General features: G+C 35.7%; 1 protein-coding gene across 6 annotated transcripts in view; it reads left to right on the forward strand.

The window, feature by feature from the left end:
• Positions 1 to 21,320, forward strand: part of CLINT1 (clathrin interactor 1) — a 65,348-nt gene extending 44,028 nt beyond the window's left edge. For 2 of the 6 annotated variants that reach the window (XM_032626302.1, XM_032626300.1), the window contains exons 7-12: positions 1,971 to 2,217; positions 4,279 to 4,348; positions 11,608 to 11,682; positions 15,463 to 15,755; positions 17,611 to 17,815; positions 19,049 to 20,775. In XM_032626302.1, coding sequence (XP_032482193.1) covers positions 1,971 to 2,217; positions 4,279 to 4,348; positions 11,608 to 11,682; positions 15,463 to 15,755; positions 17,611 to 17,815; positions 19,049 to 19,395 — 1,237 coding nt within the window. In that variant the 3' untranslated portion in view covers positions 19,396 to 20,775. Of the gene's footprint in view, positions 1 to 1,970; positions 2,218 to 4,278; positions 4,349 to 11,607; positions 11,683 to 15,462; positions 15,756 to 17,610; positions 17,816 to 19,048 lie in introns of all 6 variants that reach the window. The other 4 variants (XM_032626299.1, XM_032626296.1, XM_032626297.1 and 1 more) reach the window with 4 other exon arrangements.
• Positions 21,321 to 25,414: the final 4,094 nt, after the last annotated feature.

Here is a 25,414-nt window from a genome sequence, read left to right on the forward strand (position 1 = left end):
CTATATTTCTAGCTCTTCTATACTGAAGGTATATGCATATGGTAATAATAAATAACTAAACTATGGAAAACGCTGCCTACCTCAAATACTCTGTGCTGTTTTTCCCTCTTTAATGTTCTTGTGGCCTTTGTGTTCACACTTTTGGTTTGACTTAGAAAACATAGTGGCCACAAATTCTGTTGCTATTTCCTGAAGAAGTATGGGAATCAGGTAGGTAGGCTGGTTAGAAATCTAACTGTGTACCTTCTTGTTTTGTTTTCTCTTCTTTGCCCTCCACCCACAATTTTTCTTTACTTGCTTTGTCTTCCTATTCTTTTTTTTTTTTTCTGTTTCTTCCTTGATTTTTTCTTTTCTACATTTGCCTCTAAGACAGGATCTGCTAGAGTTCCTAAATCTTTTATATATTCAGGTTTAAAAGAGTGAAAATGTAGTGTATGTTATTTGTTTTAGTAACTAAAGAGCAAACCAGGGACTTAACATCTTGGAGTATTTGTGAGAGAAGAATAGATTTTTAGACAAAGTTGCATGGGACCTATCTGGCATGTTATCAGAATTTTAGACTTATTAGCTTATTATTAGATTCAGGAATTCTTGAACACTGATCATATATGAAGCTTTCATTTCATTGTGTGCTAGTCAGGTTTATATTCTCACCTTGTAAAGAAATTATCTTGCACTATAATCAAATTGGACATCAGAAAGGTAAGAAGTTTTAGTCTTAGATATAGGACTGATGGTGGTAATTTTTAGGTCATTTGTTGCTGAGAAATTAGTAAGTGACAAGGGGTTTTGAACACTTGATCAGAACTTGTAGATTCCCTAAAATGTTTATAGATAAAAATACATTTAACCCCTTTGCTCAGTGTGGGAAGCCATTCTTCTTGATTCTTGATTTATACAGGTTCCAAATTGATTTATATTTAAGTAGAAATTGCTTTAGATTAGTCCGAGTTAAATTGCATCAGTAATAATAGTCATAGTTTTAAGGAGAATTTTAAGTATTTTACTTCAGAATATTTATAATTTAAACCACCTACTCTGAAATTAAGAAATAATAGGTAATGGAACGTATTTCAGGCAATTTCTCTCTCTGTCCTACTTGCACCAGAAAAAAAAACCCAATGCGTCATTACTGGAGAGCACACTAGTACTGACATACTTAATTTGGGGCATATGAAAAACACAGTTCTTTTACTCGTTCTGTATTTTTTTCCTTTCGCATGTTAAGAAGAGGAAAAAATCTTTGAATGTGCCTGAAAAGGAATTCTTTTAAAATATTTTAAATATATTTAAATTTTCTGTAAAGCAGTTTTCTTAGTTTTGTGAAAGTTTGATCTCGTGATTCTATATAGTAAAATAGAGCACAGTTCTTGTAAAGTGCATTACCTCATTTTTCTGCATTTACAGATGAGAGTTTAATCATTTGAATGCAGATAGGATAATATTTAAAAGATATCCATTGAAATTATAGTATTTTATTATATATTTGCATTAGTATATGAGAGTCAGTGACAGGATCATGTTATATAAATGGAACTGTAGTTGTTGCACAGTCCATTTCAAGAAAATGGTTATCAAATGCAGCTATTTGAGCTCCTAGACTCTAATCAATTGATTCTGATATGAGAATAACCCTGCTATTTTATTTTTTAATTAAGCTTTAAATCTATAATAAATAAGCACTTGAATTATTTCAGGCTTTTTTATTTGTACACATTTATGTAAATACTTTTTTGTAGCAGTATTTTAGACTTAACTGGGGAATTTGATGGGTTCCCACTTCCGCTCCCCAGTGCATACATATGATTATTCAGATAGCTTAGATAACATTCTCTTGATCCCTGTCAAATAGTCAAAGTGTGGAATTTTGGAGTTACTGCATTTGAAATTCTTTAGCTCAAATCACTGAGGGCTCCATTTTAAAGTAATCCCTAGTCTTATTATTTTCCTTCTTTTTTAATATCTTTTAGTGACAGTGATGAGGAAAAGAAAGCAAGAAGAGGCAGATCTCCCAAAGGTGAATTCAAAGATGAAGAGGAGACTGTGACGACAAAACATATCCATATCACACAGGCCACAGAGACCACCACCACAAGACACAAGCGCACAGCAAATCCTTCCAAAACCATTGATCTTGGAGCAGCAGCACATTACACAGGGGACAAAGCAAGTCCAGATCAGAATGCTTCAGCTCATACACCTCAGTCTTCAGTTAAGGTGGGAATGGCACGAGTTTACACATTATACACAGTTTTATTCTTATAAGTTACTTTTAGAATTACTGCATTAGTAGTCTCAGGCATTTCTAGGTAATCATATTAATTATAGATCATCTGGCATGTATTAGTCATTAATAATAAGAAATCTCTTTGGAGGAAGAAACCTGTCCAATTGCTGAATGATTATCTATGTACTTTCTATGAAAATAGTAATAACACTCTTGGTTCACTTGGGAAAGGTTGTGAATCAGAATGTAGTGCATCTGTTTCCTTCTAGACACCACCACTGGTACCAAGTGTGAGATTCACTAAGGAAAACATGGTAGTGTTTGGAAATTGTAAGAAATGACCACTTGTATATATGACAAGTAGTTATATAGCGGAACTGGTCTTATTTAATACAGAGATCTTTCCTCTGAAAAGAAGGTTTATTTGCCCTGTGGTCAGTATTGATCAGTAGCAGCACTAATTCTTGTAACTGTCTTCACTTTTTATTCCGCACAGAAATGAAATCCACCTGATAGATACCTGGCTGCAAGCTAGTCTTTTGGACAGAAATCTGCCTAAGAGGGAGGTTTGCCCTGAAAGCCTCAATAGTTGTTTTGTTACTCTCCCCCCACTAGTATTCACCCAGCTTGTATCTTTGCATCAAATGTAGCTGAAAGCTAGGGAAAATATTTTTCTAATGTATCTTGCAAATTGCAGGGGACTCTAAAAATAAAGCTAGTCCTACTTAGTGTCAAGAACTGTGTCAAGTTTTCCCACATATCTTCTGGTGTATAATTTCACCCATATTGTGTTCTTTTTAGTTTTGAGGAAAACCTCAAAATTACAAGTCAACTTTAGTTGTAGTTAAAAGGGGGAAATGGATGTGTTATTTTCTTGTGGTCTTAGTTTTCCCCTACTGTGGATACAGTTGCTTACTGATGACGGTCTAAGATCTGGTAGATAGTCATAATTAAAACCCAAATAATACATGATGGCTGTTATATGAAGAGTTCATTTATGGTTGCATGGGGAAAATCATCCAACCTGTATAATTTTTTTTAACAGTAAACTGAGACTTTTATACCTTAGGATTTTAAGTATCAATATGTAGTACAGCCTGAATGTATGTCACTGCCATAAATACTTTATAGTGTAAGCTTTTTGACTTTGTTTTTATTACCAAAAAAATGCATAGAACTCTGAAGTTCTCAGCAAGTTACTCAGCTGCTTCAGATCTCTTTCAACCTCAAGGCCTTTTTGAACCACAGTATATAGTGTTTTAATCTTCAAAGCTCAAATTAACATGCCTAGGAATTTACAGTGTTTTCCTATTGCCTAGCACTTCTGTTCTAATTTAACATGTATGTATTGAACATTGAGGACCTATGCATTAGGGTGCTTAGAACTATGTATAGGAGAAAAATCATATTACAACTCCAGCCCCACAGTTTAGTTTGGGAACTAAATATAAAACAGATGTCAAGGTATATCAGACCAACATAGAATTGTACTGACCTGAACTAGATAGGAGCTAGATAGGATGTTGGCCTTCAGTCCAGTAGATCTCAGACCTTCTTATACATTGGAATTACTTAAAGGAGCTTTCTAAGACTGTACAGACGAAGATCCCAACCTGGGCAATTATGATTCAGTATGTTGTGATGGAGCTGGGCGTATATATTTCTTTAATGCTTCTCAAGTGATTCTGTGTTAAGATTTGAGTGGGATCTGGAAGGTATGTTTTTTCAGAGTGAAATGCAGTAAGAAATGAGAAAGTAACCCAGGAGTAGTGGACATGCCTAATCTTGTCTGATCTCCCAAAAGAAGTGAGTTAGGGAAAAGAGGAGTGTGGATGTTAGGGACTTTTACAATGGTAGGCATTTAAAAATACTATCTCTCCATAAGGATTCAAGGTCACTTCTCTTTTATCAGAAAAGGAAATCTACCTTTATTAAGATAATTACAGGTATTTGTGTCTCAGTTGGGAATTAAAGATGAGTAGAGCAGATTTTTTTTAAAAAATAGTAGAAATATGTTTTCTAAGCTTATTTAGTTCTGTGTGTGTTTTCAGACTTCAGTGCCTAGCAGCAAGTCATCTGGTGACCTTGTTGATCTGTTTGATGGCACCAGCCAATCAACAGGTAAGCTTCCATATTGGTTTTTTCTTTTTATCAATAGTATTCTTGGTTTCAGAGTAATTTTTTTTAATGGCACATAAAAGATGGAATGAAAATTAAAAAAAATTTTTTTTGCATTAGATTTATTTTTAATGTGAAATTAATTCACTTTGAGCATTATTTGGGAGGAAGTGTTTAATTGCCTTAAATAAGGAAGGTGAGCACTTAAATATTTGACTGGTAATTCAGTAATGTCTCTCAATTTCTTCGGCACTGAGTATTTGGGGTCCCTTTGCTTTTTCTATAAGCAAAATGGACTGCTCTGCCCATTTCACTGTCTTTCCATAAATCTTAATTCTGGCTGTCAAACTACCCACGCCTACAGTTCATTTAAACTTTTCATTCATTTATTCACTAAACATTTATCGAACCAGACACTGGCCTGGGTGCTTGCAGTATAATGCTTAGTAAAACAGTTCTTGCCCTCACAGTAAGGTCAAGTGGAGGAAGTAATCATTAACCAAAGAGTCACAAATAGTTACCTAGTTACAAACATACAGAGTGCTTTGGAGGAAAGGGGCATTCTGTGAAAGTGTGACATATTTTAAAGAGGGCTGCAGCAAAAGAATAGTCCATTTACCAAGATTTTCTCACAGAGAAGATTAATGCTTTCTTCAGTTTGATGTCCAGTATGTGCTAGATTTTTTTGAGTAATTCCCTATAAATTGTTTTCAAGAAAATTGATTATTTTAGGTTGCATTTGATGATTATGGAGTCGTAATAAACTGTACTGCAAGTCAAAACAGCTTAAGAAATAAAACTTATGTTTAAAGTTCATTTCACATTAAAATGTAACTGGCGAGGTTGGCATAGAAATAATGTCAAAGTAAATCTGTTGTTTCTAGTTGTGTGTAATAATTTTTCAAAACTGAATTGTTTTAAAAATTTACATTAGTGTTTATGATGAAAATTACTTCTCACTGATAGCTTAGTACATATGATTAATTTAAAGTCTCCTATTATTTTCTCCCTGTCCTTGTCTGCTATCATAAAATTAATTCTTAGACTAGGTGTGAACTTACTAGGGTGTCTGGTTCAATCCAATTTCTGAGATTCTTCAGTTCCCACTCCCTTTTTTCTGTAAATGTAACTTCGTAAAATTATTCCTTAAACTCTATTGAACTGTCATGCCCAAGTTTGCAAACAACTACATTAGTTGTTTAACAATTTATGTGCTGTCTTTTTGTACATTGAAGATTTTCATAGTAGTATTAACTGGTAGTTAGCATGTAGTCATATAATACAGACTTAGTGTCACAGAATATCAACTATTTTGGATTTCCTGGTATGAAATATTAAAGAGCCCTTTTCATGCATCTGTGAAAATTTTTAATGGAGCAATCAGAGAAGAATTAACTAGGAAGGTCAGATGAGTGAATCTAACTTTTTTCCTTGGTGTTAGCCAGATTGCTTTGAACAGAGAGAATTATTAAATACCAGCATGCTTCCTTTGCTTGGCAAGAAACCTTTGAGTGGTTTTTCTTCTCCAGTGCAAGCAGTAGATTGGCTAATTAAATAGAAGTAGCAATTAATATTAATACAGTAATTGAGACAAAGTCTGAATGAAATTTGGAATATTTCTTGCCTTAATGTTTTTATCTTAATAATTTCTAAAAACCAACCGAAAATGGGTTGACATCATAATTTTTTAAAAATTGTTCACTGTTTATTATTACGGTCACTCTTTTTTTTTAATTAATTAATTTTTTTTTTTTTTTGGCTGCGTTGGGTCTTCGTTGCTGCGCGCGGGCTTTCTCTTGTTGCCGCGAGCGGGGGCTGCTCTTTGTTGAGGTGTGCGGGCTTCTCGTTGTGTTCTCGTTAAGGTGGCTTCTCTTGTTGTGGGGCACACGGACTCTGGACGTGTGGGCTTTAGTAGTTGTGGCACAGGGCTCAGTAGTTGTGGCTCGTGGGCTCTAGAGCGCAGGCTCAGTAGTTGTGGCACATGGGCTTAGTTGCTCCGCGGCATGTGGGATCCTTCTGGACCAGGGCTCGAACCCGTGTCCCCTGCATTGGCAGAATTCTTAACCACTGCGCCACCAGGGAAGTCCCCATAATTATTTTTTAAAGTTCACTCCTATTTGAAACAGTTTAACCACTTTGTGTAGAACCCCCTCCAATCAGTAAGATGAATTTCATTACTATGAATTTCTATTTAAATATTTTAGTAGTAATATATTTTAAATTGAATTCAGCAGTGGAAAAAAAATTGGATGTTAAATCTTTAGCACCTACATGTAAGAAAGTCTAAGACTCTACCATATTAGCATTGCTGTTTGGTATGCCATTTGGGTGTCATTTCCCATATGTGCCTATATTTATAATACTGCTGTCATGCAAGTAATATGGACATGAACTGTAAACCTAAGCAGGTACAGCTTCTGTACCATTCACCAGATAAATGTCTCCTTGGAGAAAATGCTCAGATTTTCTTTTTTTATGTGTTATTTCATCCTTTTTGTTAGCATCTTCAAAAGTATATGTGGTAAAATCATTGTGGAATATCAACCAAGTTTAAAAGTACACATGTGAAACCCATTCATCAAGATTTTCTTGAGACTCTGATGATAAATGTCCCACTCTGGTGATGTTCTTTTAAAATCTGTACTCAAATGATATTTTGGTGACATTTATACATAGTATGTTTCTAAGTAAACATTTTTTAAATGAATAATAATGTATTTAGAAAATAAGCCAGTTACAAATATAATGCCAAGAACCATTCCATTTCATTTTTAGTATATCTCGTCTTCAGAGTTTTCGTTGCCTTCTTTTGTCCCTTTTGTAATTAAGGAATTTAGGTCTTGATTAACATACTACTACATAAGTTGTTTCTAGTACAATGAATGAGGTTGAAGAGAAAATATAAAGACTTTACAAGGCTTGCAATATCTTTTGAATTTTTGGTTGTTAAAAAATATCTTTTAAGATTAACGTGTATAAAATCCAAAATGTTCATTACATTTACATTTGAACCTGTTGCCTTGTACTCCGTTATCACTAAAGTTAGTTGAGGATATTTACATGGATGTGAACCACCTTGTTATAGCCAAGTTACTGGTTATTACAACCCAACTTACATATTAGAATTTTCATGGGCGTTGTCTCTAGTTTAACCTAAGTTTACTAAGAATAAAATGTTTTACCATATTCTGTTTTCACTAATATAAAAGTAGTGTGTGCTCATTTTAGAAATGTTATGGAAAAAAAGTAATTCACCGTAACTTAGGTGCATAAAGTTAACTATTAATAATTTTGGTGAATAGTCTCTCTTTAAACATTTTCTATATAATCAGTCAATATATTTATTTAAGCATTTATTTATTTATTTTTCACAACTCACACACATACTGTATTTTATTTTTACAAGAGATAAATAAACTGACACCAAGCATTGTAAATTAAGCATATATTATGTTGCAAATCTTTTTCAGGCTTCTAGATAAAGATTTTATTGTTATTATATTTTTTTGTAAACTTTTTCATCTAAAATCTCATGACCATTTCCTTATTATAGTTGGTATTTTACAGACCTTTTAATTGCTTTATAATCTTAACATTGTGTAAATATGCTGTAATTTACTTGACCAGTCAGCCTGTTATTTTTTGGACATTAGGTTTTGATTTGTTTCCAAACTTCTCTCTGTTATAAAGTAGTGAAGTAGCATCTTTCAAATTCTTCCATTTTGGTAAGGAGAAAATAATATTTCATTCTATTTTGCATGTGTTTGATGACTGACTTTGAAACTTTTCATGGTTTTATATTGCTAGTTGTAACTTGTCTATTCATGTCCTTTGTCCTTTTTTTTTAAATTGGGGTTGTTTATCCTTATCGATTTTTTAAAAACTTATTTATATTAGTTCTTCATCATATATTTACAATTTTTTGTCATTTCTATTAATTTTGTATTTATTAGAACTCCTTGTGCAAAAGTTTTCATAACGTAATCTAGATTAAATTCTTCGTTAAAGAATATTTCCATTTATAGTTAAAGCACTGTCTAGTTCAACTATACTTTTCCTGTTCACAATGTTGCTTTGGAAAATACATGTTCCCAGCTGGTGATTGTAAATAACCTCCTTGCTTCCCTGAAAAGGCAGATGGAAATGGTTCATTTATAATGACACCTCTCATGTGGGAATCTTGAAGGGTAGCTCTTATTGTGAAATTTAGCAGTCTTCCACATGCAGCAATTTTTGGTAGACTCTTATTTAAATTCCCTTAGATAGAAGTTATCTGGGAAAAATGCTTAAGTATAGAAAATGTCTGTTAAATTTAAGGCATTGGTATGAATAACATCATGCATATAGGTTTGGATAGTCCCTCCTAGGAGGGAGAAACTTTTCCTAATTGAAATCAGAGATTTTTAATTTCTGAGATAGTTTCCAAAGTTGAGGATCACATTATGTAAAACACAGTAGAAGTATAATCTGTGGCACTTCAGAAGATAGAGAAAAGTTAAATCCTTTTCAAGGAAAGGTGGCTTCTGTTTGTTAAATTCTTAGGTGTGTTTCCACTCTTTTACCTCCAGTGTTCTTAAATTAGTCATGTTTGAAATTAAACTCCCTGTAGTGTGGATGGAAAGAATAATATTTGCTATAGACAAGTTATGAACATAGTATAATTTTAGCTTAGATGTTAGAATGTAGAGCAATAGAATAACAAAATAATTATTTGAAATGTTAAATTCAGGATAGGACAAAAATAAAATATGTCACCCAGTTTGAAGATGTGATTCACAGTATTCAGTGCTATACTCCACAGCATGAATTTTCTTTGTAGCCCAGACTGGATAAGGTTTGAAAATTCCAAACTCATTTGGCATAATAAATTACATATTGATGTTTATTCAACATATTGATGTTTATTCACTGCTTGGATGAAGAAAATGAAAATAATCCCCTATTTTCAAATCCCTTAATGTTATAATAAAAGATGAACTATCATTCTGTTACCTAACAGTATACTTTGATCAATATTTTTAACAGGAAGGAATATTACAGAAGACATACTTATGAATATTAAGCAGCAAGTGTTCACACCATTGATTTCCCTGCTAGATTTTATTAATATATGTGCTTGTTTATATAGTTTAAAAATATAGCTCATTGATCTTTTGTACCTATTGTCACATTTATTATGACATATGTACCTTTAAAGAAGAGAAAAATCACTGTGATATTTTCCTTTGGATAAAGCAAAAGCAGACATATGAGCTGTAGTTGTTGCTAGGAGTAGAGAACCTTGGCCTTGGTGGAAGTTAGTTCACGGTGAGTGAGTATACATGTGAATATGTGCATCTGTAATGAGGTGAAGGAATAAGGAATTTGTTACGCCTGCTGATAGCTGACTACAGTAAATGTGCCTTAAAAAGAAATACCAAGTTCACCTGTGTCAGGAACTGATTTGTTCCTTTTATTACTGCTGGCTATTTATTAAGAAGGGGAGATGGTTCTAGTTTAATTAACCCAGTTGAGTGTAGCAGATGGGACAGAATGTCTTGCAGCGATAAGACAATTCAGAAATGGCACCAGATGTTGGAAGCTGTCCCTGGTGGTATTTGAGTGCAGCCCAGATGTTCCAGTCCCACCTGGCTAGTTTCTAAGCACTGCAGGCTAAGCAGCTGTGATGTAACCTATATAATGTTCACATAACAGTAAAAGCACTATAATTGAACTGCCGCTCTAAATTTCTAAGGTTGTGACTCTTAAGAGGTGAAATCTTTAAGGACAAAAATAAGGACAACTATTTAAGGTTTTAGATCCTTTGACTATTGCTGTTTCATTGATAACTGAATTGAGGAGAAGTGGAATATAAAATTTAACAATGTTACTGTTCAAATTATAGATAAAAGTAAATATTCGTACCTATTTAGTGTTTACAAATGAAAATTTGTATGAGAATGTGATGTTATGCATGCAGATTGATCTGCAGCCTTATGATTTGAATCTCACCCCTTTAAAAACACCAGTCTGGAAGTAGCAAAAAGCTACTGGTTTTTTTTTCAAGGATTAAAAATGGAAGTGTTTTGCAAATATTTGCAACTAAACAGTAGGAAAAAATAGTCCACCTAAATCATTGCATTCATTTTTCTTCCTATAGCTATTAAAACTGATTACTATGCAGATCAACTTCAAGGGTTTTTTTGGGGGTTTTTTCCCCTTTTATTTAAAAAAAAGTCAAACTGCAGAAAATTTGTCACATTTTCTTTGTCTCTCTCTAGTTCTTTTTTGGTTTTGTTTATTTATTGTGCACAGTTTGAGAGAATTGCAAACATCATGACATTTTGCCCCTAAAATACTTCAGCGTATATATCTCCTTACAACAAGGACATTCTCCTTCACAATCATAATATAATTATCATATTTGGGGAATTTAACAGTGAAACAGTACTGTTGTATAATAGACCATATTCACATTTCCCTGGTGTCTCAATTACATCATTTCAGTATAGCACTTACTTAAATATCCAGAGTCCAGTCAAGGATCACCCATTTCATTTACTTGCCATGTTTCTTTAGGCTTCTTTAATCTGGAGTGGTCCTAGTCTTTTTCTTTTATGATGACATTTTCTGAAGAGTCTTGACAGCTGTTTTGCAGAATGTCCCTCAATTTGTATTTGTCTAATTCATTCTTCATGACTGGAGTCAGGTTAAATATTTTTGGGAAGAATTTGGATGATGATTTCTTTTTTAGTCCCTTTATATTAGAAGACCCATGAATGCTATTTTGTCCGATTATTAGTGACATTAAGTTTGAGCACTTGTTTAAGGTGGTATCTATCTGATTTCTGCACTGTAAAAGTAGCTTAATCTCTTTTTATTTGTAATTAATCTGTGGAGTGATGATTGGATTACCCAGCAACATTTTACCCAGGTTTTAGCATCCACCGAAGATTCTTATAAAGAGCGTAATTGGCCAGATAAACTACATGCCTACATTATGTTCGTGAAATGTGAGTAAGGAGTAACTGTAACCACAGTTGTAGTATCTATTAATATTACTAGTTATAGAACTGAGGGATACTGTAAGAGAGTCTGTCCTGTGGTAGCTTAAAGGGAACATGGTGACATGAAAAGCTGGATCAACTAACTAGCTGTTTATGATGGGTCTTGGGGCTCTAGTATTGGGTATTTTTTGAGTGCAGTGCTAAAATGGCTTCCTAAAAGTGCTATCAGTTGTGCTGTGGTTCTGACAGTTTTTTTTCCTCATACTTAATTTCTAGGAGGATCAGCTGATTTATTTGGAGGCTTTGCTGACTTTGGCTCAGCCGCTGCATCAAGCAATTTCCCTTCCCAAGGTACGATATGATTTGATTGGCCAGAAATCTAGGGGCAGTGGAAATGTTAACCAAAACAAAACAACCCTTCACCACCCCACCCCCATCTGCTGCTTTTGGCCATTTTCTACTTGTAGTAGTATTTATAATTCCCAATTCCCAAAGAATTTATTCACAAAGGTACTTTATTGGGCCAGTATCCTAAATGTGCCAGACGAATTAATCTGGTTGCAGACTACTCAGGTACACCTAAATAAAATTGCCCTCACTCATAAGTGACTCTTGTTTTATTTTTTGGGGCGGGGGGGGGGCAGGGAGTAGGTGCGTAGGGAGTGTGAATAAGTATAAATCTCATTTTAGCAGCAAGAATATTATGGTTTATGTTTAGCTTATATGATTTTCTTGAATGAAATTCAGGGACATTGGAGTTGGGCAGACCATCTTACCAAAATTCATTTCTTTATAATTTAGATATCTTAAAAGAATTTTTATGAAAAATAACTGAACTTCATTTTGGCATATCCTTAAATGTGAGCAGTTGAACCTCAGGCAAAAAAGAATTCCTCATTCCATGTTAAATTAGAAATTTTAAAATACTCTAGATTTGTTGTGATCATTTCACAATATTTGTAAAGATCAAATCATTATGTTGTCCACCTGAAACTAATATAACTTTATGTGTCAGTTAACACCCTCAATTTTTTTAAAATGGCAAAAAAAAAAAAGCCAACATCCAAGCAGAATATAGGCTTAAACATAATGGACTGAGGTGAAGGGCTTGTATTTTTCCCCCTTATTATTAATATTTTTATCTTACTACCTCTGCCATATACTTTGGTAGCTATTTAACTTTATGAAAGCCTCTGAGCCTCCACCTTTCTAAAATTGGGAATAATGCTACTTGTCATGGTTCTTTATAAGGATAGAGTAACGTCTGTAGAGACGTGTAGAATAGGGTCTGAGTTCATTAAGTGTCTTTTAGGTTGTAAAGGGGTTGGTTCTAATGTTTTTTTCCATAAAATTTGGTCAGTCTGAAGTTTGAGAGATAATATAAAAAATTTAGCTATAAAAATCATAAACATGAGGTGAGGCAAGGAGGAAATATTTAACTGAATTAGTTTTATTATTCATTTCAAGTAGAGTCATCTATCCCCATTAATTGGATTAAAATTTATATTTAGTACTGTCTAGTTTAGGTTAGTGAGGATTTAGGAAGAAAGACGCATAGGTTTTAATGTGATTTGGGTTATTTGGACCACTTGTGTAAATTCCAAGTATTTCCCAGAAACCAGGATTGTGGAGTAATGAACTGCTTCATTTTAGAAGTGTGATTATACCTTGTAAGGGTTAATACCTTGCTATAGGCAAATCAAAGTGGAAAATGAACATTGCCCTAATTTTACAGACTGGCTGTGTAATTCTCAAAGTTTTTATGTATATAAAGTTGCCTACTATGCAAATAATTCAAATATGTTAATGTTGCTAAGTGATAACATCTCTTCATCTTACGTGATTAACATAACCTGATCACCATTACGCAAGGGGCTGAAACTGTTGCAACAATGATTAATGATTGCTGAACAATATATGCCTCACTAGAAATCTCTTCCTCCCATGATTAATCATCTCAGATAAAGTTTTCAGATGGGGCAACACATTTTGCCCCAGTTTCCATTCTTATTCTGTTTTCTAGATCAAGCAGATAGAAAATCAACATAAAGTTTACCTTTATCCAGCAGTCTTCCTTAAATTAGTTTAAATTGTTTAATACATAGAACTAATTGTAAAACTCTTAATTCAGTCTTTTTTGTAAATTAGATCAAAGACATATTTTAGCAAAACCCGGAAGTAATGAATATCAGCCCAGTTCTTATATTAAATTGTTGGTAGAACTTGGGGTTTCTAAGTGAATTATTTTCTCTTTTGAGGGTGCTTACATTACAAAATGGTAATAGAACATATAATTTTAAAGACTTAATGTTATTGTTCTCTTGATATTTAGCATAATGAGACACAATATCACAATATCATAGTGGGTGGTTACCTTTTAGGCTAGACAAAATGTATTTCCTAGTTGTAAGTGAACATGTAGTGCAAAGAAATTAACTTGAGCTACATACTGTTCGCTTTCAGATGACAGTTTATATGTAGCTCTTTCTTCACCTTTGCTTTTTTCAACTTCCATTAATTCATATTTATCTGTTTGTCCCTTTCTTAAAGCAAGATTTGTTTACTTAGTATAGCCTAGTTTAAAAAAATTTTTTTGCAAGTATCACTTGCCTTTATATTTATTGTGTTCCAAATAGTATTATGTATGCAGAATTTATAGAAGCTTGACTTATACTTTTATATGGCATACCTAAAGAAAGAAAGTGTGATGCTTTGCCTCTCCTCTGTCTTTTCACAATTAATCCAAAGTAACAATAAACCTCAAATGGCACTTACTATATATTAAGTTATTCAGTCTTCGCAACTTAGATTTTTTAAAAAGTATGGCACGGGGGACTTCTCTGGCAGTCTAGTGGGTAAGACTCCGTGCTTCCACTGCAGGGGCATGGGTTCGATCCCTGGTTGGGGAACTAAGATCCCGCATGCCTCACGGTGGGGCCACATAAATAAATAAAAGCTCTCCTTTAAATAAAATAAAAATACAAAGGCACAGAGGTTAAGTAAGATCACACAGCCAGTAAAATACAAAATCCGTTCTCTTAAATATTTCAGTCTATTAATTAACCTATTAATTTCTTTTTTTTCGCGGTACACGGGCCTCTCACTGCCATGGCGTCTCCCGTTGCGGAGCACAGGCTCCGGACACGCAGGCTCAGCGGCCATGGCTCAGGGGCCCAGCCGCTCCATGGCATGTGGGATCTTCCCGGACCGGGACACGAACCCACGTCCCGCACATCTGCAGGCAAACTCCCAACCATTGCGCCACCAAGGAAGCCCTAACCTATTAATTTTTATATTATTAAATGCATTAAATCTTTTCTATGCATTAAATCTTAAACTTGTTATAATTATACTTTGAAGCATAGTGATAGTTTTGTTTCTCTTTTTAAATATTAGCATGAGTTCCCCTCTTAAGACTATACCCCGCTTTTTACTTAAATAGATTGAACAGTCCCATTTGAAGTAAACAGTGTCCTAAGGTTATATATCATGGCTCTCTGTAGCCTTTGTGTTGTCAGTGGAAGCATGGCCAAATGGGTGAGAACTCCTTACAGAAATTTAGTAATCCTAGTCTTAATTTTATTGAGTTTTTGGGTTTTTCTTTTTAATGAATTTGGGGTTTTATTTACATGAGATGGTATAAATCATAGTCTGATTTCTCTTTGAACCTTTCCAAATAATGATTGAACAAAATGAGCTGAACTGTCTGATTTTACTGAGTTACTCCTTGCATGAAGATTCTGGATCTCCCAGCAAAGAGTTTAACCAGTTTAGAGGTTTTTTTCTTGTTTTTTGGGGATCTCAGGCTAGTTCATATTTGTTTAGCTAGAAACTTATTTGATATGCAAACTTAGGTTGAAGGAAAGTTTTAGTTTCTGTAATTTCTTTGTGTCACCTCAGACCTGCCAGTGCCAAGAGATGGATTTTACTTTATATGTGGAAGTTTTTTTTCTTTGCCACCTTGTTAACACTGGTGGAATATTCATGAGAAAGAATAATGTCCAGATGGAGATGGTACCTGCAGATGTTAATCTGGATGGACACAGATCAGCTCTAATTTGTTTCACTTGGAAGACTGTCATATGTGTTCTGTGCATTTCAGAAACTTTCTTACCCTTTTTTCTTTCTCAGTAACAGCAGCAAGTGGGAATGGAGACTTTGGTGACTGGAGTGCCTTCAACCAAGCCCCGTCAGGCCCTGTTGGTGCCAGTGGTGAGCTCTTCAGCAGTGCCTCACAGCCAGCTGTAGAGCTTGTCAGTAGCTCACAACCAGCTTTAGGCCCACCTCCAGCTGCCTCAAATTCTTCAGACCTATTTGATCTTATGGGCTCATCGCAGACAACAATGACATCTTCCCAGAGTATGAATTTCTCTATGATGAGCACTAATACTGTAGGTCTGGGTTTGCCCATGTCAAGATCACAGGTAAGTTGTCTGCCTCCCTTGGAAATTGTGATTCATAATCTTTGAGATGCTCTAACTATCTAATGGCAGATTAACATAAAACAGAAAAATAAGCAAGTGACACATAGATTACTTTTGTACATTGCGTTTACCTTGTGTCCCTACCCTGGAATAGTCATTTGGGTTCTCCAGGGCAAGGCCTTCTCACTCATCTTGCTGTCCATGCAAAGCCAAGTGTGATGCCTTGCACAGAGGAGGCATTTGTTGAACATTTATTGAACTAATAAACAAATTGGAATTTAATAGTTTAAAAAATTGTTTTTAAGATTAAGGAATAGAAGAGTTCCCTGGTGGCCCATTGGTTAAGACTCTGCGTTTCCACTGCAGGGCATGTGGGTTCAATTCCTGGTTCGGGAACCAAGATCCCGTGTGCCGTGCAGCACGGCCTAAAAATAAAAAATTAAAGACATTAAGAACAAGAGAAGAGGGGCTTCCCTGGTGGCGCAGCGGTTGAGAGTCCGCCTGCCGATGTAGGAGACACGGGTTCGTGCCCCCGTCCGGGAAGATCCCACATGCCACGGAGTGGCTGGGCCCGTGAGCCATGGCCGCTGAGCCTGCGCGTCCGGAGCCTGTGCTTCGCAACGGGAGAGGCCACAACAGTGAGCGTACCGCAAAAAAAAAAACAAACAAAAAAAGAACGAGAAGAAGAAGGAATAGAGATATATTGCTAATATAGAAAATTATTCTCTAAAGTAATGAATGTTCTTCCCTATTCTGGACCTGCTCTACATATAATGTTTATATAGGCTCTTCTTTCAACTCTTATTTTCATAAAGGAAAATAACTAAACAGGAACTTTTAAATTCATTTTTTAAAATTAAATCTAAATTACCTAATACTAGCTTAGAATTCAAACACGTGCAGAATATATGTGTCTGAGTTGTATCAGGAACTTGCTATTTTTGACTCAGGCTATTCTCAATATTTGTTTATGATGCTAATTATTCATTTTAATATGTAGAATCTCCTATTTTGGGTGTTAGGATGAAGGAAGAGAAGAAAGAAGCAGAAAGGTGACTGATCTGTATAACAGATATTAGACCTAACATTAAGAAAAAGGACATGAAAGCCATACCAGTACCATTAAATTGAACTACAGTTCACTGTTTCTTTCATATGGTCTAAGCATAAAGCCAATCTACTAATTTTCGATCTTAATTGCAACTGTGTTGTGAGTCTTTGCATTGGTCCATTTTAAATTATCCTTCCTATTTGTATTTATTTCCCTTTTTTCTGTCCTTGTTACAATTATTCTGGTAGTAACTACCAGGCACCTCTGCTGCTTTTTCCTGAATTTCTCTTTTCTTCTGTATTGGTCCATACTGTACCAAATTCCACTAGTGTTGCTTGCTTTAGGCAATAGAAATATACATGGAGCAGGGATATGTCAGTCAGGTTATGTGGAATATAATTTGCTGTTTTGATGGTTTTGTTTTTTTAACTTGAGAAATCATACCCCGAATTCCATTTTGTACGAATAAATTTCCACTTGTATATTTCCTTAAAGTTGTACTAACCCGAAGTTAATAGTTGCCCCAGGATTGTGGCTTCTAGACTTGGGGTGATGGGAGGATAACTGTTAGTGTACATATGTTTTTTCCCCACCCCAAACATGATTTGGACTTCAGAGGAATATTATGGGAAGCTGGTGATTCAGGATATTGAAGACCTTAATGTAGAACATTTGTTGTTCTTATTGGTTTCAAGAGTTTATTACAAAGTCTAGTATATATTTGGAGTTACTATGATTAAATTGCCGTCTGGTAATCTTTATAGAGCAGATGCTTAATTTTTAGAGCATTTTTCTATTTTCCAGCCTTTGCAAAATGTTAGCACAGTGCTGCAGAAGCCTAATCCTCTCTATAATCAGAATACAGATATGGTCCAGAAGTCAGTCAGCAAAACCCTGCCTTCTACTTGGTCTGACCCCAGCGTAAACATCAGCCTAGACAACTTACTACCTGGTATGCAGCCTTCCAAACCCCAGCAGCCATCACTCAATACAATGATTCAACAACAGAGTAAGTTACTGCAAGACATCCCATTTCTTTGTGTATTTGTAATCCTTTGCCCTTATGCCAGGACTACTTCAAGCCATGAAATAAAACTGTACTGAAAGCAACTGTGTATTCACTGAATTTAACACTTAACTGTGTTTTCACATAATACCTGGTATCCCTCTTGGCACATTGAATTGCTTAGTATTCTGCTCTTGACATGTTAACATTTATTGTATGGTGGTGAGTTTTGGGAGCCTGATCACTAAAACAAAAGTATTTGTTGAGAAAAAATTTTTAATATAGGCAGATACGTCAAGAAACAAAAATCATCTGAACTCCATAATCCAGGGATAATCACCATTAATTCATGTTTCTTCATAGTACATCTTTTCTAACCACATTTTTAATACTTGAGATCATTCTGTCTATATTTTGTTTCTTGCAGTTCATATTCAACATTATTGTTTTTTCTGTGTTGAATATTCTTAAAGAAAGAAAGCGTGGGGCTTCCCTGGTGGCACAGTGATGCAGAGTCCGCCTGCCGATGCAGGGGACGCGGGCGGGTTCGTTCGTGCCCTGGTCCAGGAAAATCCCACATGCCGCGGAGCGGCTAGGCCCGTGAGCCATGGCCGCTGAGCCTGCGCGTCCGGAGCCTGTGCTCCGCAACGGGAGAGGCCGCAACAGTGAGAGGCCTGCGTACCGCAAAAAAAAAAAAAAAAGAAAAAGAAAGAAAGCGTGATTTTTGGATCTTTATAGTTATCCATCATATTAGTGTGCATTTCCTCTCTTGCTGGTTATTTCAGTTGTTTCCAGCTTTTTTCCTGTTATAAATAACTCCATGGTCTTGTATAAATCTTTTTACTTGTGATTTTTTCCCTTACTATAACGTTCTAAAAATAGAGCGAGTCAAAGGATATAAACTTTTTAAGGTTTTTGATACACAGTAGCTCTTGACAACTTGTTAGGTCGGATTCAGTAATAGATTTTATAGGAATGGTTTTAAAGTGCCTGATATTTTCTGCCAGCCCACTCTTACTGTTTCTACATCTTGGGGAAATCAGAGCTAACAGCCACTGAATATTTCTCAAGAGTAAACAATACAAGTTAATTGACTTCTCTTATAAAAAAATCACTACAAAGTAATTTTATTGGAGCTTACAAGTATTGATGGTCAGGAAGATTGTATTATTTTTCTGCTCTGTGAATCTAAGAATTCAGTGTGATAAAGTTCTTTTGTCTCTTTTCTGCTGTTAGATATGCAACAGCCTATGAATGTGATGACCCAAAGTTTCGGAGCTGTAAACCTCAGTTCTCCATCGAACGTGCTTCCTGTCCGGCCCCAAACTAACCCTCTGATGGGGGGACCCATGCCTATGAGCATGCCCAGTTTGATGACTGGCACCATGGGAATGGCCCCTCTTGGAAATAGTCCAATGATGAACCAGAGCATGATGGGCATGAACATGAACATAGGGATGTCAACTGCTGGGATGGGCCTGACAGGCACAATGGGAATGGGCATGCCCAACTTAGCCATGACTTCTGGAACTGTGCAACCCAAGCAAGATGCCTTTGCAAATTTCGCCAACTTTAGCAAGTAAGAGATTGTAAAGGAGCAGATTGAATGAAGGATTTTTAGTGGTGCAGATAGGTGATGTTGGGATGGAAAATGCTAGTCAACTCCCCTTTCTTTCATCAATTAATTAAAATAAACCTACATTAAGAACCAAAAAGGTTGTTTTATAAAAGCAAAGTATCTAGTATTTCAGATGGCCAGGCAAGGGCGCTTCAGATGAGGCAGTCAGAATCATTTTTCCCAGTGAGACTAGACCACAAATGGGGCAGTGAGACCACTGAAAGCCTTTATAAATTGAGGAGCTCATTTTAATATCATAATATGTGGGAATACTAGAATAGGGCTGAATAAATGTGTTTGAATCTCTAATTTTATACTTTTCTTTTCCTGAAGAACTTGATTTTTCTGTCCCTAAATTGCCTTGTCACAATTGGGTCTGTTCCTTTTACTACCACTCTTGAGTCCATATATGAAATCATTAAAGTTGGATGATCAGTTTTTTATAAAAATATATATTTTTGTCCAAAAAAGGCATACATATGTGATTATGGCTAAATCAAAGGTAACTGGAATGTATATACTTTTGCTGATGTTCCAGCAATACTGCTATTATACTATCCAAATTTTTATTGTAACAAAACCTCTTTAAGCAATTGGTGATAGCTATGGGACTTTTTCCATTTCTTCTGCTATAATTATCCTGTGCAGAACTCGGAAAAATATTTTTTTCAGGACTGCTCTATGGTTTCCTTTAAAAGAAAAGAAAAAAAAAAAATCCTCCAGTATTTTTATTTGTTCTTAGCAGTCATTATTTACACTTTGCAGTGATAACTTGGCAAGGCTTCCTTCTGTGTTTATCCCTGTAGCCACCATGTAATAGTCAGGAACAGTCAAAAAGAAAAATATATATATTTTTTTTTTTGGTGTCTTCAAAAAAGTTTTGAAAAGGGTAAAAATCCATTAAGACCTTAAATATAAATGTTAGAACTCAACAATGTTGGCTTTTAGATTTTTATACAGTATTGTTTTGGTTTTGAGTGTATATAATATGGCATTAGCAATATGGTTCCAATAGAGAGGAGTTAAATATATATATTATTAAAGGAGACCTGTAGCAGTCAAAGATTTTATTGATTTAATGGCAAATAAAGGAAATTAATTAAATTGTTTTCCTGCTGTAATTCTGCATTAAGGTCACATGAAAATCATGATTCTAGAGTTTGGAATGCAAAATTGTTTCACCCTTAAGCTGGGAATATTTTTTAAAAGAAATACTATAATATAGGCATCAAATTATTACCTCTCCACTTTGTTTTGAAATTTTTTTTATTGATAAAACTTTGTTTCCATTGTATTCATAATATAGTTCTGTTATACATAACATTAAAATGTTCATTAAAATCAATGTTGAACTGCTTTTTCTTTCATTATGTTAGACATTAGAGACCGTTTGGGGAAGAAATAATTATAATTTGGGCAAAGTAATTTTTATAAATAATTTAAAATTATTTAATGACTTCTCTATTCCTTCCTATCAGACTGCTGTTAGGAATTAAAAATGAAGCAGCAAAGATATCCTGACCTGCTCCATTCTTGCTAATGTTCCATCTACAACATTTCTAATTAGGCAGAAATTCATGTACTTCAGCTAAGTGGTAATGAAAAGTGATTCATTTGCTGAATAAGAGATGAGAGAGAGTGTAATTAGCTGACTGTGGTTTTTAATCTTTCAAGAATTCAGTGTGTTTAAATTAGTTTCAAAGAATAGGAGCTTTCAAGTGTTGTTACTTCAGAGCAATCAAGCCAGGCTCTGGTGGCAGCTTGGAGAATATCTTCACTGATATTTAAAACCCGCAATCTTAAATGAATTTTTTCTTTAAATTGAGAGGTATGGCATCACCTTTTCGAATATGTATGGTTCTTAAAGGAAATAAATATTTTGTTTCTAAACTTTTGTGTTTAAAATTTCTTTCCAATAAAACTGATTTATTTCTAAAGCATTTTCTTTACTACTATGCCTTCTTCCAATGTTGTATTCTGAAGACAGAAGGGAACTCCTACCTTAGTTATTACTGTACCTCAACATACAGTCTGCTGTCTTACCAGTGTTTTTTGTTTCAGAGCCCTTGAAAGAAGAAAACAAGAATTGCCTCATTGGGGTTCCATTCAATTTAATGACTTGTCTCTGAAGGGGTTATTAAGTGATACCTAAAGAAAGGTCTGTATACCCCAAAATAGTTTGGAGCTGGCAAGAAAATACTCTTCTTTAATAGTCTTTTGGGCTCCCTTTTGCCTATCCTGTACCTCTTTCCTTTTTCAATAGCTTCTCTGTTGTATCTGTTTTTCATTTTGCCTACTATTTTGTGGAGAGAAGGAATTACTCTTCTTGCAATTTACATATAATGTGTGAATCTCCTCTGCCATTCCAGATTCATTTTTTTCCCTCTTAAAATGTTTTTTACTTCTCTGATATGATCTTCAGGAACCATAAATAGACACAGTGTTCTTGTACAGTACTTGGGATGTCTACTTTTTTGTTTAAAATAAATTGCCTGAATGATACCCATAATGCCGTTGGTTAGGAGCTAGTCACTAATAAGTTGAGGCCTATAGTTACTTATATTTGGAGAGAAGGGTTAATACCTTTTTCTTCTCAAATATTTTTGAAACACTAGAATAAAGCTAACTGTCCTAAGCACAGAACATACCTTATGGTAAATAGATTTCTGAAATAAACTGGCTTTGTGTTTCAGCTCTCCTGGGAGATAGCACTGCATTGTGGAAAGAGCATGGACTTGGAAGCAGACAGATCTAATCCTATTTCAAGCCCTCACTGTCTGTGTGACACCTTGATCAATTGATCTGACTTTTCTGGGCCCTAATACATTTTTTCTAAAATTAACTTAAAATCTGGAAGTGTTGGATAATTAAAATAAGTGAGATCAGCAGCACTGACATATACTGTAAATGTTTCTCTGCCTCTCATTTTTATTATTTATGCAAATGTGCTTACATATCAGGAACTTCCTATGTGCCAGTCACTGTGCTAACCGTTTCACATGCACGTCATTTAATCTGCATAGCAAACCCCAAAACCTCATACTCTTAAAAGGAGTGTGTAGTTAAGAAAGCCTGAGAGGGACTTCCCTGGTTGCAGTGGTTAAGAATCCACCTGCCAATGCAGGGGACACGGGTTCAAGCCCTGGTCCAGGAAGATCCCACGTGCTGTACAGCAACTAAGCCTGTGAACCACAACTACTGAGCCTACGCTCTAGAGCCCGTGCACCACAGCTACTGAGCCTGTGCTCTAGAGTGCACGAGGCACAAATACTGAGCCCGCATGTCACAACTACTGAAGTCTGCACACCTAGAGCCCATGCTCCGCAACAAGAGAAGCCGCCACACCGCAATGAAGAGTAACCCCTGCTCGCCACAACTAGAGAAAGCCTGCACGCAGCAACGAAGACCCAATGCAGCCAAAAATAAATTAAAAAAAAAAAGTTTAAAAGAAAGCCTGAGAGGGCTTCCCTGGTGGCACAGGGGTTGAGAGTCTGCCTGCCGATGCAGGGGACACGGGTTCGTGCCCCAGTCTGGGAAGATCCCACGTGCCGCGGAGCGGCTGGGCCCGTGAGCCATGGCTGCTGAGCCTGTGCTCCGCGACGGGAGAGGCCACAACAGTGAGAGGCCCATGTAACGCAAAAAAAAAAAAAAAAAAAAAAAAGAAAGCCTGAGAGACTGTTACTAAGCTGATTTCTAATTGAGGATTTTCCTATCTGCCTGTATTTAATTCTACTTTCTTTTTTTAACCGACAAGCAAATTGTAAATGAACTGCTTTGTGAATGTATTGAGTCACTTACACTTACCACATTAGTGCAGATGTGAGGGAGAGAACTATGAAAGTGAGCTCTTGACTTGCCACACAAATAACCCTCAGAATGTTCTCAGCTTTTAGAAGCAGCAGAGATCTCAATTTTTCTATTGACTTCTTGCAATTTTCTTGACTAAGATCTTGTTATTCTAATATCCAGAGAAGCAATCTGATATAAAAACTAAAAAAACAAAAACATAAAAGAGGATTATTTTCTTTCTTTTTCTTTTCTTTTTTTTTGGCTGCTTGCAGGATCTTAGTTCCCCAACCAGGGATCAAACCCCACACCCCCTGCAGTGGAAGCTCAGAGTCCCAACCACTGGACCACCAGGGAAGTCCCTAAAAGAAGATTTTATGTTTACTTTTAACTCATTATGACCTTAATTCTTATGTGTCTTCCTTCTATGAAAATGGCAGCCTTGCTAATGCACTGCTCTCACAGACATAATAAGTAACTCCTAGCACCCCTTCACACTGCACTGGATTACCCCAGTGGGGGAAGAATCAGCATGCAGCCAATTCAGATGCTTAGTTTCCCAGGGATTTTGGATGGATTTGAAAGTCCTGATGGGCAAACATAATTTTCATTTGTTACCCTTTAAAACAAGTGTCAGGAATTCCTTGGAGGTCCAGTGGTTAGGACTCGGCGCTTTCACTGCGATGGCCTGGGGTTCAATCCCTGGTCAGGGAACTAAGATCCTGCAAGCTGTGCAGTGCAGCCAAAAAAAAAAAAAAAAATCATAAATGTCATTACTTTAAATAACTGAGTTCTGGACTATGGAACCCTACATTTCCATTTGATTTTTCTTAACTGTCCATCTGTGTTCTTCAAATGCTCCAAGCACATTTCTTCCATTTGAGATAAGAGTGCTTGGAGTTGGTATATGGAACAGTTTGACCTCAGGACGCCCTTAATGCCATTAACAACTAATGAGGACCCCAAAGAACTTTTGTTTATGTGGGTCATATCTGTTAATACTAACTGAAATAAAAGGTGAGGAACTTTAAAATTTGAAATAAAAGCTGAGAAACTTTTAAAATATTAATTGGCTTTATAGTAACAAGCCCATCACCTGCCAAATTACAGTTTTATTAAAAACTTTTTCAAAATAAAAATCTGTGAGAAGAGTGGCATTGTTTTACATTTCTGAAAATCTCTTTATTACCTGGCTTAATAGAATACAGCTGGATTCTCTTACCTGCTTCTGCATTCGATCTGCTGCTTAATAGAATACAGCTGGATTCTCTTACCTGCTTCTGCATTCGATCTGCTGTGCCATGTTGTTTTGGTGGAAATACATGAAAATAGTCCGGCCCCAGAAATATGTGGTTGGAAAAGGTGGAACCTCGCAGGTCCCCTGAATGGGTCTCACGGGTCCCCAGTTGTCCTCAGGCCACGGGTAACTGCTCCTGTCTGTTGAGAATTAACAGATAAGTATTTCTTAGTAACTATGTATCCATTTACTTGATTTATTCTGTTTATAAGGTGATCTGCTTAAGGTACAAAAAATTTAGTTTTGCCTTTCACTTTAGTCACAAGCAAAATGCATGTCATGAACTTGCTCTCTGGACTCTGAATATTAAAAATTGGTGACACCAGAGCTCTTGCTCAGTTTTCAACATTATTTATTCTGATACATAGTGCATATTTACTAGCTTTTTATAATTATGAAGAAGTGAGTTTCTTACCCATTTTAGGTTTTTTTAGGAAAGCTTAGATTGAGAGACTGGGTGTTGAGTGCTTTGTGAATTATAAGACTTTTGAACCTCCTTTTCTATCCTTTGAGAAGAGAGAGTAAAATGGATCAAACCTGAAGGCCTCGGAGTTATTTGCAAGGGGTCCTGGCAACTTTGTACACTGTTCTCTGTTAAATACTTCACAGAAGGATATGGCTATAGAAATAGTGCATCCACATTCATAGTGTTCCTTATGAATCCTAGATAAATTTTATCCCTAACAGAGGAGGAATCCAGCAAAATTTCCGTCCTCTTCATGAAATGGCGGTAGCTAGCTCCGTCCTTATATACATCAGCTCCCTTCATTGTCATAACCTATGGAACAATGACCTCCCTCTGATAAAGAACAGGCATGTCAGGAACAAATTAACCAAAAGTAGCTTTGCAAAGATTGTTGTGCAGGGTCCCCAAAACAGATTTCCAGTAACAGATCACCAT

This window comes from Phocoena sinus, chromosome 3 (genome assembly GCF_008692025.1).
Source record: "Phocoena sinus isolate mPhoSin1 chromosome 3, mPhoSin1.pri, whole genome shotgun sequence".
NCBI lineage: Eukaryota > Metazoa > Chordata > Mammalia > Artiodactyla > Phocoenidae > Phocoena > Phocoena sinus.